At 42.1% G+C, this 12,445-nt stretch overlaps 1 protein-coding gene across 8 annotated transcripts in view; it reads left to right on the top strand.

Moving 5' to 3' along the window:
• The window catches only part of GART (phosphoribosylglycinamide formyltransferase, phosphoribosylglycinamide synthetase, phosphoribosylaminoimidazole synthetase), a 37,790-nt gene extending 25,754 nt beyond the window's left edge, over window positions 1-12,036 (top strand). For all 8 annotated transcript variants that reach the window (XM_064152459.1, XM_064152460.1, XM_064152455.1 and 5 more), the window contains exons 16-23: window positions 173-421; window positions 784-936; window positions 3,012-3,215; window positions 3,551-3,682; window positions 4,291-4,421; window positions 5,919-6,060; window positions 9,316-9,431; window positions 10,651-12,036. In XM_064152459.1, coding sequence (XP_064008529.1) covers window positions 173-421; window positions 784-936; window positions 3,012-3,215; window positions 3,551-3,682; window positions 4,291-4,421; window positions 5,919-6,060; window positions 9,316-9,431; window positions 10,651-10,833 — 1,310 coding nt within the window. In that variant the 3' untranslated portion in view covers window positions 10,834-12,036. The remainder of the gene's footprint in view (window positions 1-172; window positions 422-783; window positions 937-3,011; window positions 3,216-3,550; window positions 3,683-4,290; window positions 4,422-5,918; window positions 6,061-9,315; window positions 9,432-10,650) is intronic.
• Window positions 12,037-12,445: the final 409 nt, after the last annotated feature.

Raw genomic sequence — 12,445 nt, 5'->3', positions numbered from 1 at the left:
TTCATAATTGGTTTTAGTGTGTCTGTTTTCCTACCTTATTTGAAGAATCTTTGGTTGTTTTGAAAACTTGAGTCTGCAGTAAATGCTCATTTGCTGTACCAAACACAGCAAGTTCCCCTCTCTAGACTGAATGAGTCATGACATTTGGTTCTTTTTTTATTGGTTTCAACAGGAGGAGAAACTGCAGAAATGCCAGGGATGTATCCACCTGGAGAGTATGACCTGGCTGGTTTTGCTGTTGGCGCAGTGGAGCGAGGCCAGATGCTGCCCCAGATGGAGAGAATCACTGATGGAGATGTGGTTATTGGAGTAGCTTCTTCTGGGGTTCATAGCAATGGGTACAGCCTTGTAAGGAAGATTGTGGAAAAGTCATCGCTAGATTTCTCTTCTCCTGTTGGTACCGCCGGTGACCAGACGTTAGGTACCACTTATAAAGCAGCTTCTTGCATTATAACTTCAACTTCTGAACAGTCAAATGTCACACAAGTGTTTTTGTCTGTGCTTTTGCTTTTGTAACTTTTCTAAGGCACTAAAATACTGCATCCTTTAACACGTCCTCATCTGTTTTTCTTGTGAAGCACATATACAGGAAAGAAATGAAAGGAGGGGATTAAGTAATTAATTATGTGCTAAAAAAAAAGTTAGACTGTTGGGGGTGTTTTTATGTAGTAAGTACTTGTTAATGTCCAGCAAATTAATATTTTGAGATTTCCTCCATTTTTGATTGATTAATGTTTTGTTCTTTGCCCTAACTGGTCATCTTTCATCCTCTTTCATCCACAGGAGATCTCTTGTTAACCCCAACTAAAATCTACAGTAAGACTCTGTTGCCTGTCCTTCGCTCAGGCCATGTGAAAGCCTACGCCCACATCACTGGAGGGGGCTTGCTGGAAAACATCCCCAGAGTTCTCCCAGAGTCCTTTGGTGTCGTTTTAGGTGAGATAAAAAGAGAAGCTATGTGTTGTGATCTCTAATTCCAGCTGGCAAGTAAGCTACACAGAGTGGCTTGCTCATTCCACCCTGGTGAAATGGAGGAGAAAATCAGAAGGGTCAAAGTCAGAAAACTCATTGGTTGAGATAAGGGCAGTTTAATAGATAAAACAAAAGCCACACACACAAACAAAGCACGAAAGGAACTCATAGACTACTTCCCATCCTCAGGCACATGTACACCTACCTCCAGGACTCCATCATGCCATGTGAGTACTTAGGAAGACAAATGCCATCACTCTGAATACCCCCTTCCTTCTTCCCCTTGCTTTATATGCTAAGCATGACATCATCACAGAATCACAGAATGTTAGGGGTTGGAAGTGATCTCAACAGATCATCCAGTCCAATCCCCCTGCCAGAGCAGGACCACCTATACCAGATCAGACAGGAGCATGTCCAGGCAGGTCTTGAATTATCTCCAGAGAGTGAGACTCCACAACCCCCCCAGTCAGCCTGTTTCAGTATTCTGTTACCCTCACAGTGAAAAAAAATTCCTTATGTTTCCATGTAACTTCCTATGGCTCAGCTTCCACCCACTGCCCCTTGTCCTGTCACTGGGCATCACCAAGAGCCTGGCTCCATCCTCTCGGCACTCACCCTTTACATATTTATAAACACTAAGGAGGTCACCCTTTAGTCTCCTTCAGTCTAAGCAGACCCATCTCCCTCAGTCTTTCCTCATAAAGGAAGATGTTCCACTCAGTCATTTTTGTGGCTCACGTGGTGTGAAATACCTCTTTGGTCAGCTGAGGTCAGCTGTCCCAGTTATGTCCCTTCCCGACTTGTGCATCCCCAGCATGCTCAGTGGTGAGGTGGTGTGAGAAGCAGAGAAGGTCTTGTCTCTGGGCAAACACTGTTCTGCAACAGCTAAAACATCCCTGTGAGATCAACACAGCCCCATACTGAATACAACGAAGACAATGAACTCCATCCCAGCCAACACCAGCATATTATGGAAACATCTTTGTGTTAATATGGGTTGGTATGGAAGCCTGTGTATTTGGGGTCATGCCAATCTGGAAATATTTGCTTTTTCCTTCATTGTTGTTGAATTTCTCATTGTGCCTGAACCAGAGCCAAGCAAAACACTTTGTCATCTCAGTACTGCTACCCAGTGAATTCACTCCCCCTGATGATGTTTTGGTTTGGATTTTTTTAGGAAATTCTATCCATGTAAAAATAAAACAGCTTTAAAAGCAATCCAAACTCAACTATCACCATTTTCAGTAATCTAGAAAATTATTGCTAATTAAAAGATACTCATTAAGTCTTCAGTTAGCATTTAGGTATGGTGACCAGTTCAAGTACCTTTCATGCTCCTTAAATAAACCTCACCACCATCTTGACTGATACACCGGAAAGAGCTTTTCACTTACAGAAAAGTTGTAGTATGGAAAAGTAAATGACTCACTGTATCTTGCACAGTGTTCATTGGGTTGTAGAATAAAATAAGGGAACTAACACTGAGTTTTGCACTCAAGAACTGCATGCAAGTCATTATTTCACTTTTCCACAGTAGACAGCCATGTATATGAATAGGGATGATACCATTTTAAAGATAATATGACAAGAAAGAAACTTACTGTCTTTGGAGTTCCTTTACAGTGGTTTGTCCAGAAGCTTTACTCATGCTTGTTGGAGTTGAGGGCAGCATGAGACTTGTGTGATGGCTTTTAAGGCTACCATTCTGGTACCATAGTTTCTCTAGAAACAGGGTTGTCACCTTCAAGAAGAGAATTTCCAAAGACTGCCTCCAAGCCCATTTTTAATTACTGATTAACAGATTGCAGGTGAATGATATGATTAATTTCCTCCCAGAGTGATGCTTCTTTCTGCTTCCAAGTCTTGTTAGATAAGGAAGGAAAACTTCTGTGCATGGAAGCCAATTCCATTCAAACTAATGCTGCTGTGGGACTTTGTGTGTTCCACCCAGGTCTTTGCTCTTAAGGATCACATAATTCTAGTGTTTGTCCATGGGTAGCACTTTCCACCCTTCGTTTGTATTTTTTTCTCTTCAGATGCTCTTACGTGGAAGATTCCTGAAATCTTTTGCTGGCTCCATAAAGAAGGGAACCTGTCTGAGGATGAAATGACACGGACATTTAATTGTGGGATTGGTGCTGTCTTGGTAGTTCAGAAGGAGATGGCTCAGCAGGTCCTTAAGGATGTACAGAGACACGAGGCAGCTTGGCTGATTGGGAAAGTTGTCTCCCTACAAAAAGGTTATTAAATGTTTATTTTCCTTCAAAACAAACAACAAAAGCAGAACTAAATCCCTTAGCTGGTGAAGCTCTGTGGAGGTTAGTTGAAGATCTCTTAACTGACACCTCCATGGCTTTTTTTGCACAGGGCATTAAAATGGCAGGCCTCATGACTTCAGTCTTAGTCACAGAACATGTGCTTAGCAATGGCAGATGTCACCAACTGCAAATAAAGAAGGAGAAATACAGTAGTGCCATTAATATCTTTCCTCCTCTCTTCTGTTTCTCCCTTTATTTATGTGTGGCTTTATTGTGGAATTTTGGTTTATGTGTTTCTTTTTCTTTCATGTGTTCAGGCTCTGACCAAGTTCAAGTCCATAATTTGCTTCGAGCCTTGCAAGCAACTCGGTCACTCTCCGTGCACAGCCATATCCAAGGCAAAATCCAAACAAACAAAGTGAGGGTTGCTGTCCTTATCTCTGGAACAGGTGAGAATTATGTTCTTTACTGCAGTATAAAATGGACTATTGAGAAAGGCCCTTCAGCTCAGATTTAAAATCTTCTAAATCCTTGCAATTCTCCATGGAGGCTCTGATAAGCTTTTAACAGGCTTCAGTAACAGACAGAATAGATTTTGCCATTGGATTAACTTCAATCACAAAGGGAATGATCTTGAACCTCTGCTGCACACTGACTGTTCATTTTATCTACAAGTTGTGCACATCTCTAGATTCAAACACCCACTGCATTACACTAGAGGAACAGCAGCATTATTTAACAAATACATCCAAATTTCTTCTTGCTACAGAGGCACTCCTAGTGCTTCCAGTATTCTCACTTGTTAAAATGTAGACCATCATTCCAGTTCCATAAATTACAGTTTACAAATTGAATTGGTAATAAAGGCCCTAGAGCCTCCAGCTGTTGAATTTGGTTCCCAGTATGATCAATTAAAAAAAGGATTATTGTTAATGTCAGTGGGTTTTGGATTGGGACTCCCCCACTCTGCTGCTTACTTAAAAACTACTTCTAGCTGTTAAGTGTAATTATTCTCCAGGAAGAAGTTTGTACTCATGAATTCTTTGTCCACTCACAGGCACAAACCTGGAAGCCCTCATCACCAGCACAAAGAAGCAGACCAGTTTTGCACAAATAGTTCTTGTTGTTTCTAACAAAGCTGGTGTGGAAGGGTTAAGGAAAGCTGAAAGAGCTGGTATTCCTACAAGGGTAGGTACTCGTACAGGAGTAGGTGTTCCTCATCTTTTTAACATCAGCCATCATTAGCTCTGACTACAGCAGGAAGATAGTGTGAGGTGATGAGTTTACGAGGGTAAGAGATGGTTCGTTAGGAAACCTTAGCTTTTTTTCAGTCTGTCATCAATTTGTGCCTTTGGGCAAACTACCTAACATGGAAAGCAAAATACTTCCTTTTCTCCTCAGACCTGCCAGCAATTCTGATGTTTTGGAGAGCAGTCAATATGTTAAACCAGCACAAAACCTGCACAGTTACAGTTTAAACTTTGCCATTTATTTAAACATAGAGCATTAAAGTGACAACCTATTTTATCTGAATTTGATTTTTAAATTACCTGCTGTGCTAATTCAATTGAATCAAATAGGTCAAGCTTAGTGGGACTTTTCCACTGACTCTGGGCATTCTTCAGGCTCTGTGGGATTCATTCAAAGCAAACTGTGTTTCCCTTAGTGTCACAGATCCATCAGTGCATTTATTTCTCTTTTGTGAAGTCACTGATATTACAGATGTGAAATGGTGTTGTTTTGAGGAGCGTTTTGCGGTCACTTTCCACTGATAACTGAGGACATAGGAAAGATCGGGGTCCAAGGCAAGCTTTGTTACCAGGATCTGAATGTTAGCACTGCTGTCTCTTATTTGGCAGTACACAAAGATCACAAGTGAAATATGTCCCTGGATGCCAAGGAAGACTAAATATCTAATGAGGAAAAAAATTCAGAGTCTGGGGGAGCTGTGGTTGAAATGGAGAGTGAGTGGTGAAACAGAGGCACTGCTGAGTGTGTGCTGTGCTGGTTATTAGCTGGTAGCTCCAGGCAGAGCTCAGTGCAGTGTTGAGCTGGGCTCTGTACCTAGTGACCTGCCACCTTTTCAGCCACCAAGTTCTGGTTTGTTTTTCTTTTCAAAACTACCATGCTGTGTTTGGTAGGGATTGGAGGTACCTCTGTTTAAAAGACCATGGATGTTTTAAGTTGTGTAGTGCTGCTTAAATTAGGGTATGTATCCTGGATGAAAAATCCATAACTTACGTATATTGACCTTATACACGAGGGGCTGTTTCATGAGGTTGTAATTAGCCTTTTCTTCATGGTTTTGTGACAGAATTTTTGACAAGTTTCAACTGCTTAAAACTATCAGAAGCCTTGAGGGGAGTGAAATCATTGTTAGACTTCAGGTTTTCCTAAGGATGTACATCTGTGCATTGTTCAATTGTGTTAGAATGCTGGCACCTAGTAAAACAAAAGCTCTTATTTTGTTTTGATGATTGCTTTGTGTGAGTAAAGAGTAAGTGTCTGTGTGTTAGCTGCATGTGTTTGTGAACTGTTCTTGCTATGGGTGCGCACTCAGCTCAAGCCACACTTGGAGATGCACCTGTGAGGTTTTCTCTTGTTCCAGAGTAGCATTTCCCTGTGCTCTTAGGGCTTTTAGATTAACACCATGTCCATATTTCTTTGTCTTTTGGGTTATCACAGGTTATTGACCATAAGCTGTACGAAAGTCGCACTGCATTTGACAGTGCTGTCGACAAAGTCCTTCAAGAATTCTCAGTTGAACTGATCTGCCTGGCTGGATTTATGCGAATACTGTCAGGTCCTTTTGTCAAAAAATGGGAAGGTAAGCACAGCACAGTAGTGTGTGCATTTGAAAAGAAGTCATTTTATAGCCTACCCTCAGGAAAAGAACATGAGCAGGTACAGAAAAGGGACCAAAATAATTCTGGGTTTGCAGGAAACTACACTCTTGCCATCTTGTGAGGAAAAAGATGAGAAAGGTAGTGTTTTATGCACAGAATCACAGTGTTAGAGGTTGGAAGTAACCTAGAAAGATGATCTAGTCCAACTTCCCTTCTAGAGCAGGATCACCTAGAATAGGTCATACAGGAAGACATCCAGGCAGGTTTGAATGTCTTGGGTGAAAAAGGCTGCATAACCTCTCTGGGCAGCCTGCTCCAGTGCTCTGTCACCCTCACAGTGAAAAAGTTTTTTGTTATGTTTACATGGAACCTCCTATGCCCCAGCTTGCACCCATTGCCTCTTATCCTGCCGTTGGACATCACTGCAAAGATTGTTTCCACAGAGGTTTAAGTAAGCCAAGGGCACTTGCAGATTTATTAAGCAGTATTTTAAAACAAGGTTGTGAAGACTTTAGATGTCTGTAGACATGAAGTGCAGGGCTAATTGTTGCCTAAACTGTAGATATAGGTTGGTGAGAGGTGAGCATCCAGCCAGTGAGAATTCTTTCTTCTAACAGATGAGCTGCTTTGGCTGCTTATAAACCAGCAAAACTAGATGGTAATAGGCATTTGCTGTTAACAAGATCTTGCCAGTCTTGTGGTCAGACATCCCAGGAGCTGTCTGCATCCAAGGGCATTTACAGGCAGATTCAGCTCTTGTTTGTCCAAAGTATTAACGATGTCATCTTTGCCCATTTTTCCAGCCTGTTTGTTAGAGGCTGATAACCCCTCTGCCTACTTCAGTGGCTGCTCTCCCACCCCCAGTTGTTGCATTCCTCTTATTACCTCTTCCCGATTCTTTCAGAGAGTCCTGAATCACACAAAGGCAGCTGTTCTGCCTTGGGTTCAGTCATGGTTACTTAGCCTAGTTCTTGTTCACACCAGTTACAGGCTGATCAGATCAGCCTTTATATTGCAGCTCTTTGGGAGGCCTTTATTGTTTGCACGGTGACTTTTGTGCTACCCTGGGTGTGTCTGTGACACAAGCCTTTGACACCTGAACTACTTTTCAAGCCTCACTTTAAAATCAGTGGAGCAAAACAGGCATTCCTGAGGCAACACCTTTTACACTGAAGTCAGCTGAATCGTTTGTGTTTCAGTCCATTTGTCAGAGTCCAGAAGACAAATATGTAAATGTCTGTGCCGCAGACAACTGTAGCTGGGAGAGAGGAATCTCTCACTACAAAAGATGTCCTTTGAGTAGAGTATCAGTGCAGAGGACAGAAAAAAAACAAACTCTTTAGTGCAAATAAAGGTTGAATCCAGTTCCCTCTGATACAGGGCCAAAGCTCTGATGATTGCCCTGCACGATGCAGGATTTGCATTACATATATGACTGGCCTGAGAGTAAAAAGAAAAGGTTTTCTGCAGTACAGGGTGGTTAACTCATTTTTTAAATGTTCAGCACTGTATTGAGCTTGGAGGCAGATACTTACCTGAGCTTTGACCAAGAGTATGCTTCAATTAGGTCTTCATGTGAGTTTACACGTTCAGTTCAGCTCAACTCAGCTGTGCCAGCAAACAGGAGCCTGCTGTAAAACTCTGACCCTGCCGCGCCTAGATGCTGACTACCCTGAATTACCCAGGAGTAATCAGTTCTTATTGCTGCTCTCTTAAAAGCTGTTACTTTTTCTTTCACTGTCAAAAGGACATAGAGTGTGAAATTAGTTGTGAAACTTTCTTTCTTAACATCTCTGAAATGTTAATTCGAAGGTTAACATAAGCAAAGCAAAACAAAGCCAAGCAAACAGGAAACTGCATTCCTTCAGAGCAGCTTCTGACAGCACAGTGATGGGAAAGCCTGGAAACCCAAGGCAGAAGTGCAGTGCTGTTCTCAGCTCACTGGCCCTGGTACTTTCTTTTTGTGCTCAGGCAGCAGGCAGAGAGAGGCTGATGCCTAAAAAAGGGTGGCTGTGCGATACAGAACAAGTTTGAGATACTTCTGAGGATCAGTCGATACATTCGACTCTTTTAAGTTGAAGAGGTCAGTATCTGCATGAGTTATTGCAGTGAGAGGGCCAGTTTGGCATGGTCCTGCCAGAAATGGCCTTCACTTCACCTTAGGAAATCACAGGCCTCTATTTTGGTGCACTACTGCCTCTGCCCAGTGTATGTCGGTCAGCTCAGTCTCACTGCTTGGCATTTAGGTGGTGTTCAATGCATCCTGATGACGTTCAGTCTTCCTAAACAGAAGGAGGCATGCAGAGATGGTGTGGGCATAGCACACTGCGATATAAATAGTATCGGTGGGCACTTTTTTTTATCTTGTGAGAGTTCATACTGAATCTAAGAGATCTGGGACTGTCAAGCACCTTTTGACTTTGCTCTGGCCCAGAATGGGCAGGAGATGTTGTCACAGACATATTAGAAACATACAGGGGAGGTGTGCCAGAAGAAAGATTTTCTTATGTTTTAACCATTGCATTGCTGGTAGTGGTGAGACCCTGAGGTCGTGGGCAGCCACTCTCCCTTACTTTACAGCTAGGTAGAAACTCAGGCATATGCTTCCTCTTTCACAGGAAATGTGAGGTCCAGGCTTCCCAGGGCCACCTGAGCGTTAGAGGTTTCATTATCAATTTCAGGATCCTCCAGCCAACTTTCCACGTTGAAAGCAGTAGTGGCAGATGGGTGCTTTTCGGAAGGGCAGAGAGAAGGGCTCCTATAGGAGCAGCTGTTGTCTTTTATTAAGCCAAAACAGGTGTGGAGGAAAAGTTCAGGCTAAAGAATTTTTGCCTTGTCACGGAGGATCTGTTACATCGTTTGAAACCACACCAAGTTTCTTCTGGGTGCTGAGTTTGTAAGAAAGAGTATTTTTCTGGTGGTCAGAGAAGAGAAGAACAATATGCTGGGTGGAAGTACAGCTACATCCAAAAAGAAATCATTATTGGTCGCTGGAGAAATATGGTTTAGTCATGCAATTATTTTGGAGAAACCCAAGGCAGCAGTCAGGATTAAGAAGCCATTCTGAAATGCTTTGGACAAATTATCTGTCAGTGTCATCAAAAAAGAAGCATGTGCAGAAGTGGGGGAAAATATTTTTTCACAAATGTACTTTGTGCCTCTGTTGATTGTGGTACTTCTAACACTCTGGTATGGCTGAATGCTGAAAGACAATGATCTCTCTTACAATTTTCCAGGAAAAATACTGAATATCCACCCATCTCTACTGCCTTCTTTTAAGGGAGCAAATGCCCACAAATTGGTATTACAAGCTGGAGTCCGAGTCACAGGCTGTACTGTACACTTTGTGGCTGTAAGTACTCTCTTCTTCCTCCCTTTAACTCTATGATTTGTTAGCTTTAAAATGTTCTCCTCAGAACTTGTTTGGAACTCCCTTAGACCATCTCATTACCTTTTCTCCTTTGATCCTTCATAGGAGATTATTAGACAACACAATGCTTTACTTTGTTGTCTCTGAAGAAGGAACTGGAAATGATGAATCTAGACTGGAGTTCAGGCTTTACCTAAGTTAACTTCTTCCCTATACACATCCCGCTGCTGCTTTCCACCAGCTGGAGTTGGGATACGAGGCCTCAGCTAACCCAAAACCTTTATTAATCCTCAGCACCAACTTACCCGATTGTATCTCACAACCCTCTTTCTTTGTTGCTTTCATGAAGAAGAAAAGAAATCCCACAGCACTGGAAATGGCACAAGAAGCTTGGATTTGTTAAAGAAATAATCCAGGGGTTTGTAGGAACAGAGAAAAATGTAGCAATTTTTGTTACTCAAAAACCGAGAAGACAAAACCCGGCAATCTCTCAGCTTGGAAGATGCAGATTTTAGCTGTTCAGGGAGCATTTTCCCATCTTGCTTAGCTCTCAGAGTTGATAGTAGCTAGTCTTTCCTCCTCTGCTGCACCCTTCAGATTCTCCTCCCCTTTTCCACCACTCCTAAAGTCTGTTCTCATGATTTTTGCTTTCTCTTGGATGGAAAAAGACAAAAACTAGTTTTCCAGCTAGAAGGAAAAATTGTTTTCCTTTCTCTACGATACGACTGGAGGTTTCTTCTCTGCGTGGCTGTGCACTGAGAAACAGCAACTAAACAGCAGGGAGCTGCTTCATTAACATGCATAGGAAAGATCTGCTCCCTCCTCTAGTGCATCTCTGTGCCAAGCCTTGGCTAATTCACTCTTTAGAATTGAAATGTCATTGTTTTGTCCAGTTCAGCCTATTGTGTCCCCACTTAACATGGCTTTTGTTTTTTCTGTAGCAGAAATGTAACTCGATGGAGTTCTGCCTGCCTTCTCTTTGTCTTTTAACCCTGTGCTTCTGTTAGTTCCTCGCAGCCAGAGTGAGTGCAAGCATCTTTTCTGCACTCCTCACGTTACCCCAAATTCACGTTTCCTGTAGTAACACGACAGTAAACAGATCCCCCAGGCAGATGGATTGCAATCACTGTCGTGAATGTAAGAATGTCTCCTTCTCACTCCTCTTTCAGCCATGTGGACTTTCTGGGTTTTGTTTTTACAGGAGGAAGTTGATGCTGGAGCAATCATTTTCCAAGAGGCAGTTCCAGTTAAAATTGGTGACACAGTGGAGACCCTGTCTGAAAGGGTGAAGGAGGCTGAGCACCGAGCCTTCCCAGCTGCCCTGCAGCTTGTCGCCAGTGGGGCTGTACAGGTGGGAGAAGCCGGCAAGATCTACTGGAAGTAGAAGCAGCATGTCTGTAAGCATCCTCAGGTGGGACAGCTGGGGAGGCTTAAGCAGAGGTCACAGACTAAGGACACGCACACTGTATTTTCTTCACAAAATGTTTTCAACATAGAGTTTACCATGGCATGTTCTCACTCAAATAATTAAAGGTTCAAGCTCAAATCCAGAGAAAGCCTCAAATAAGAATATTAAGACAAGGGGCTGTTCTCAGTCATTTCAGCAATGGTTATAATCACTTCCTTGGCCAACATTTCAGTTCTCAGTCACCTTCTTAACACATAAGAAACCATTTAGTTGGTTCCCAGGAAATCTGAGTATGTCTGTGGTTGACTTGGGAACAGCAGTATTACTCTCTACCACAGAGGCTGGAATAGAGATTTCTCTTGTCACATGCTGTGAAGTATTTGTGAAGGAAATGTAATGAAACCAGTACAACAGAAGAGACAGCTAAAGGCAAAAAAACTGTACTGATTAAAATCTCTAGCCAAAACAAGAGAAACTGGCCTCTCAGAACACTAAATATTCTTGCAAATAATGATGTGGATGATTTTTTTCCATCCTGTTTGTGCTTTAATGTCAGTATATCTTGTCTGGCCCAGATTCTGAACATAGCCATAATTCCAGATATTAGACCTGCTACTCCTTAGATGTGAAAGAGAATTAAATACCTGCTATCATTTGCCTTCAAGTACGCCCATGTGAATCCACATATGAATTCCTCTGAGAGATTTGTTCAGAGTCAGAAGACTGGTTGGTTGTTTTTGTTTTTTTTAAATTAGGAGAAAGGGAATTAGGATGAGACACAAAATGGGTTCTTGGCTTGCAAGCCATTCTTCAGAAATTCTTCTGAAGTGAAGTGCCCTTTTTCTTGGACCAATGCTTTCACTGATGGGAACATGGTAAACATTACCATTCTGAAAACTGTAAGGCTTTTTGAACAGCTCAGCTCTTGGGAAAAAGCACCTGGTTTTCTTCTACTGTTTTAATATAGTCATGAAAACATTTTGATATGTTGACTTAAATAATCCAATTTCCCCCCTACAAGTCAGAACCATCTGACTGAAGCCGGTTCTGTATGTTTTAGAGCTTCCCTTTAACACACAGAAAGTTGATTTGTGTTCTGTGCACTGATGTCCTTATGGTACTTCTATGTTGACATAATCTCAATTTGGATTTGAAATAAAGTCTAATAAAGTTTGAAAACTGAGTATCAAAACCCTTCCTTAGAATTCCTTTAGCAGGGGTAGAAACTGGAGGAGGAATTGAAGAAACAGAATTTAACTTTGTCCACAGTACAGCAACTGCAAATCATTTTGTGAGGGTACCGATGCATGCAAACCTCCCTAAGTTAGTAATGAGTGACAGAACCTCATGACCTTGCTGTGAAGAGTCCGTGAAGAAACTTGCTGAAAAAAATATTCCTGTCATCATTTGTCACTGTGGATAAAGCTCAAGCCAATACAGAGGAAAATGATGTGGTCACATTTAATTTGCTTGCAAAGGTCAATGAAGAAAATCTAAGTCTTCATCCCATCGTTTCTCTGTACAAACCTGCCTTCCCACAGGCAAACTGCCCACCAAGCCTTGAAATCCAGCCTGTCTCACAGAGAAT

The sequence above is a fragment of the Pogoniulus pusillus genome, chromosome 12 (genome assembly GCF_015220805.1).
Source record: "Pogoniulus pusillus isolate bPogPus1 chromosome 12, bPogPus1.pri, whole genome shotgun sequence".
Taxonomy (NCBI): domain Eukaryota; kingdom Metazoa; phylum Chordata; class Aves; order Piciformes; family Lybiidae; genus Pogoniulus; species Pogoniulus pusillus.
Note: the sequence above shows the minus strand (reverse complement) of the source record. Positions and strands in the feature narration are given on the sequence as shown.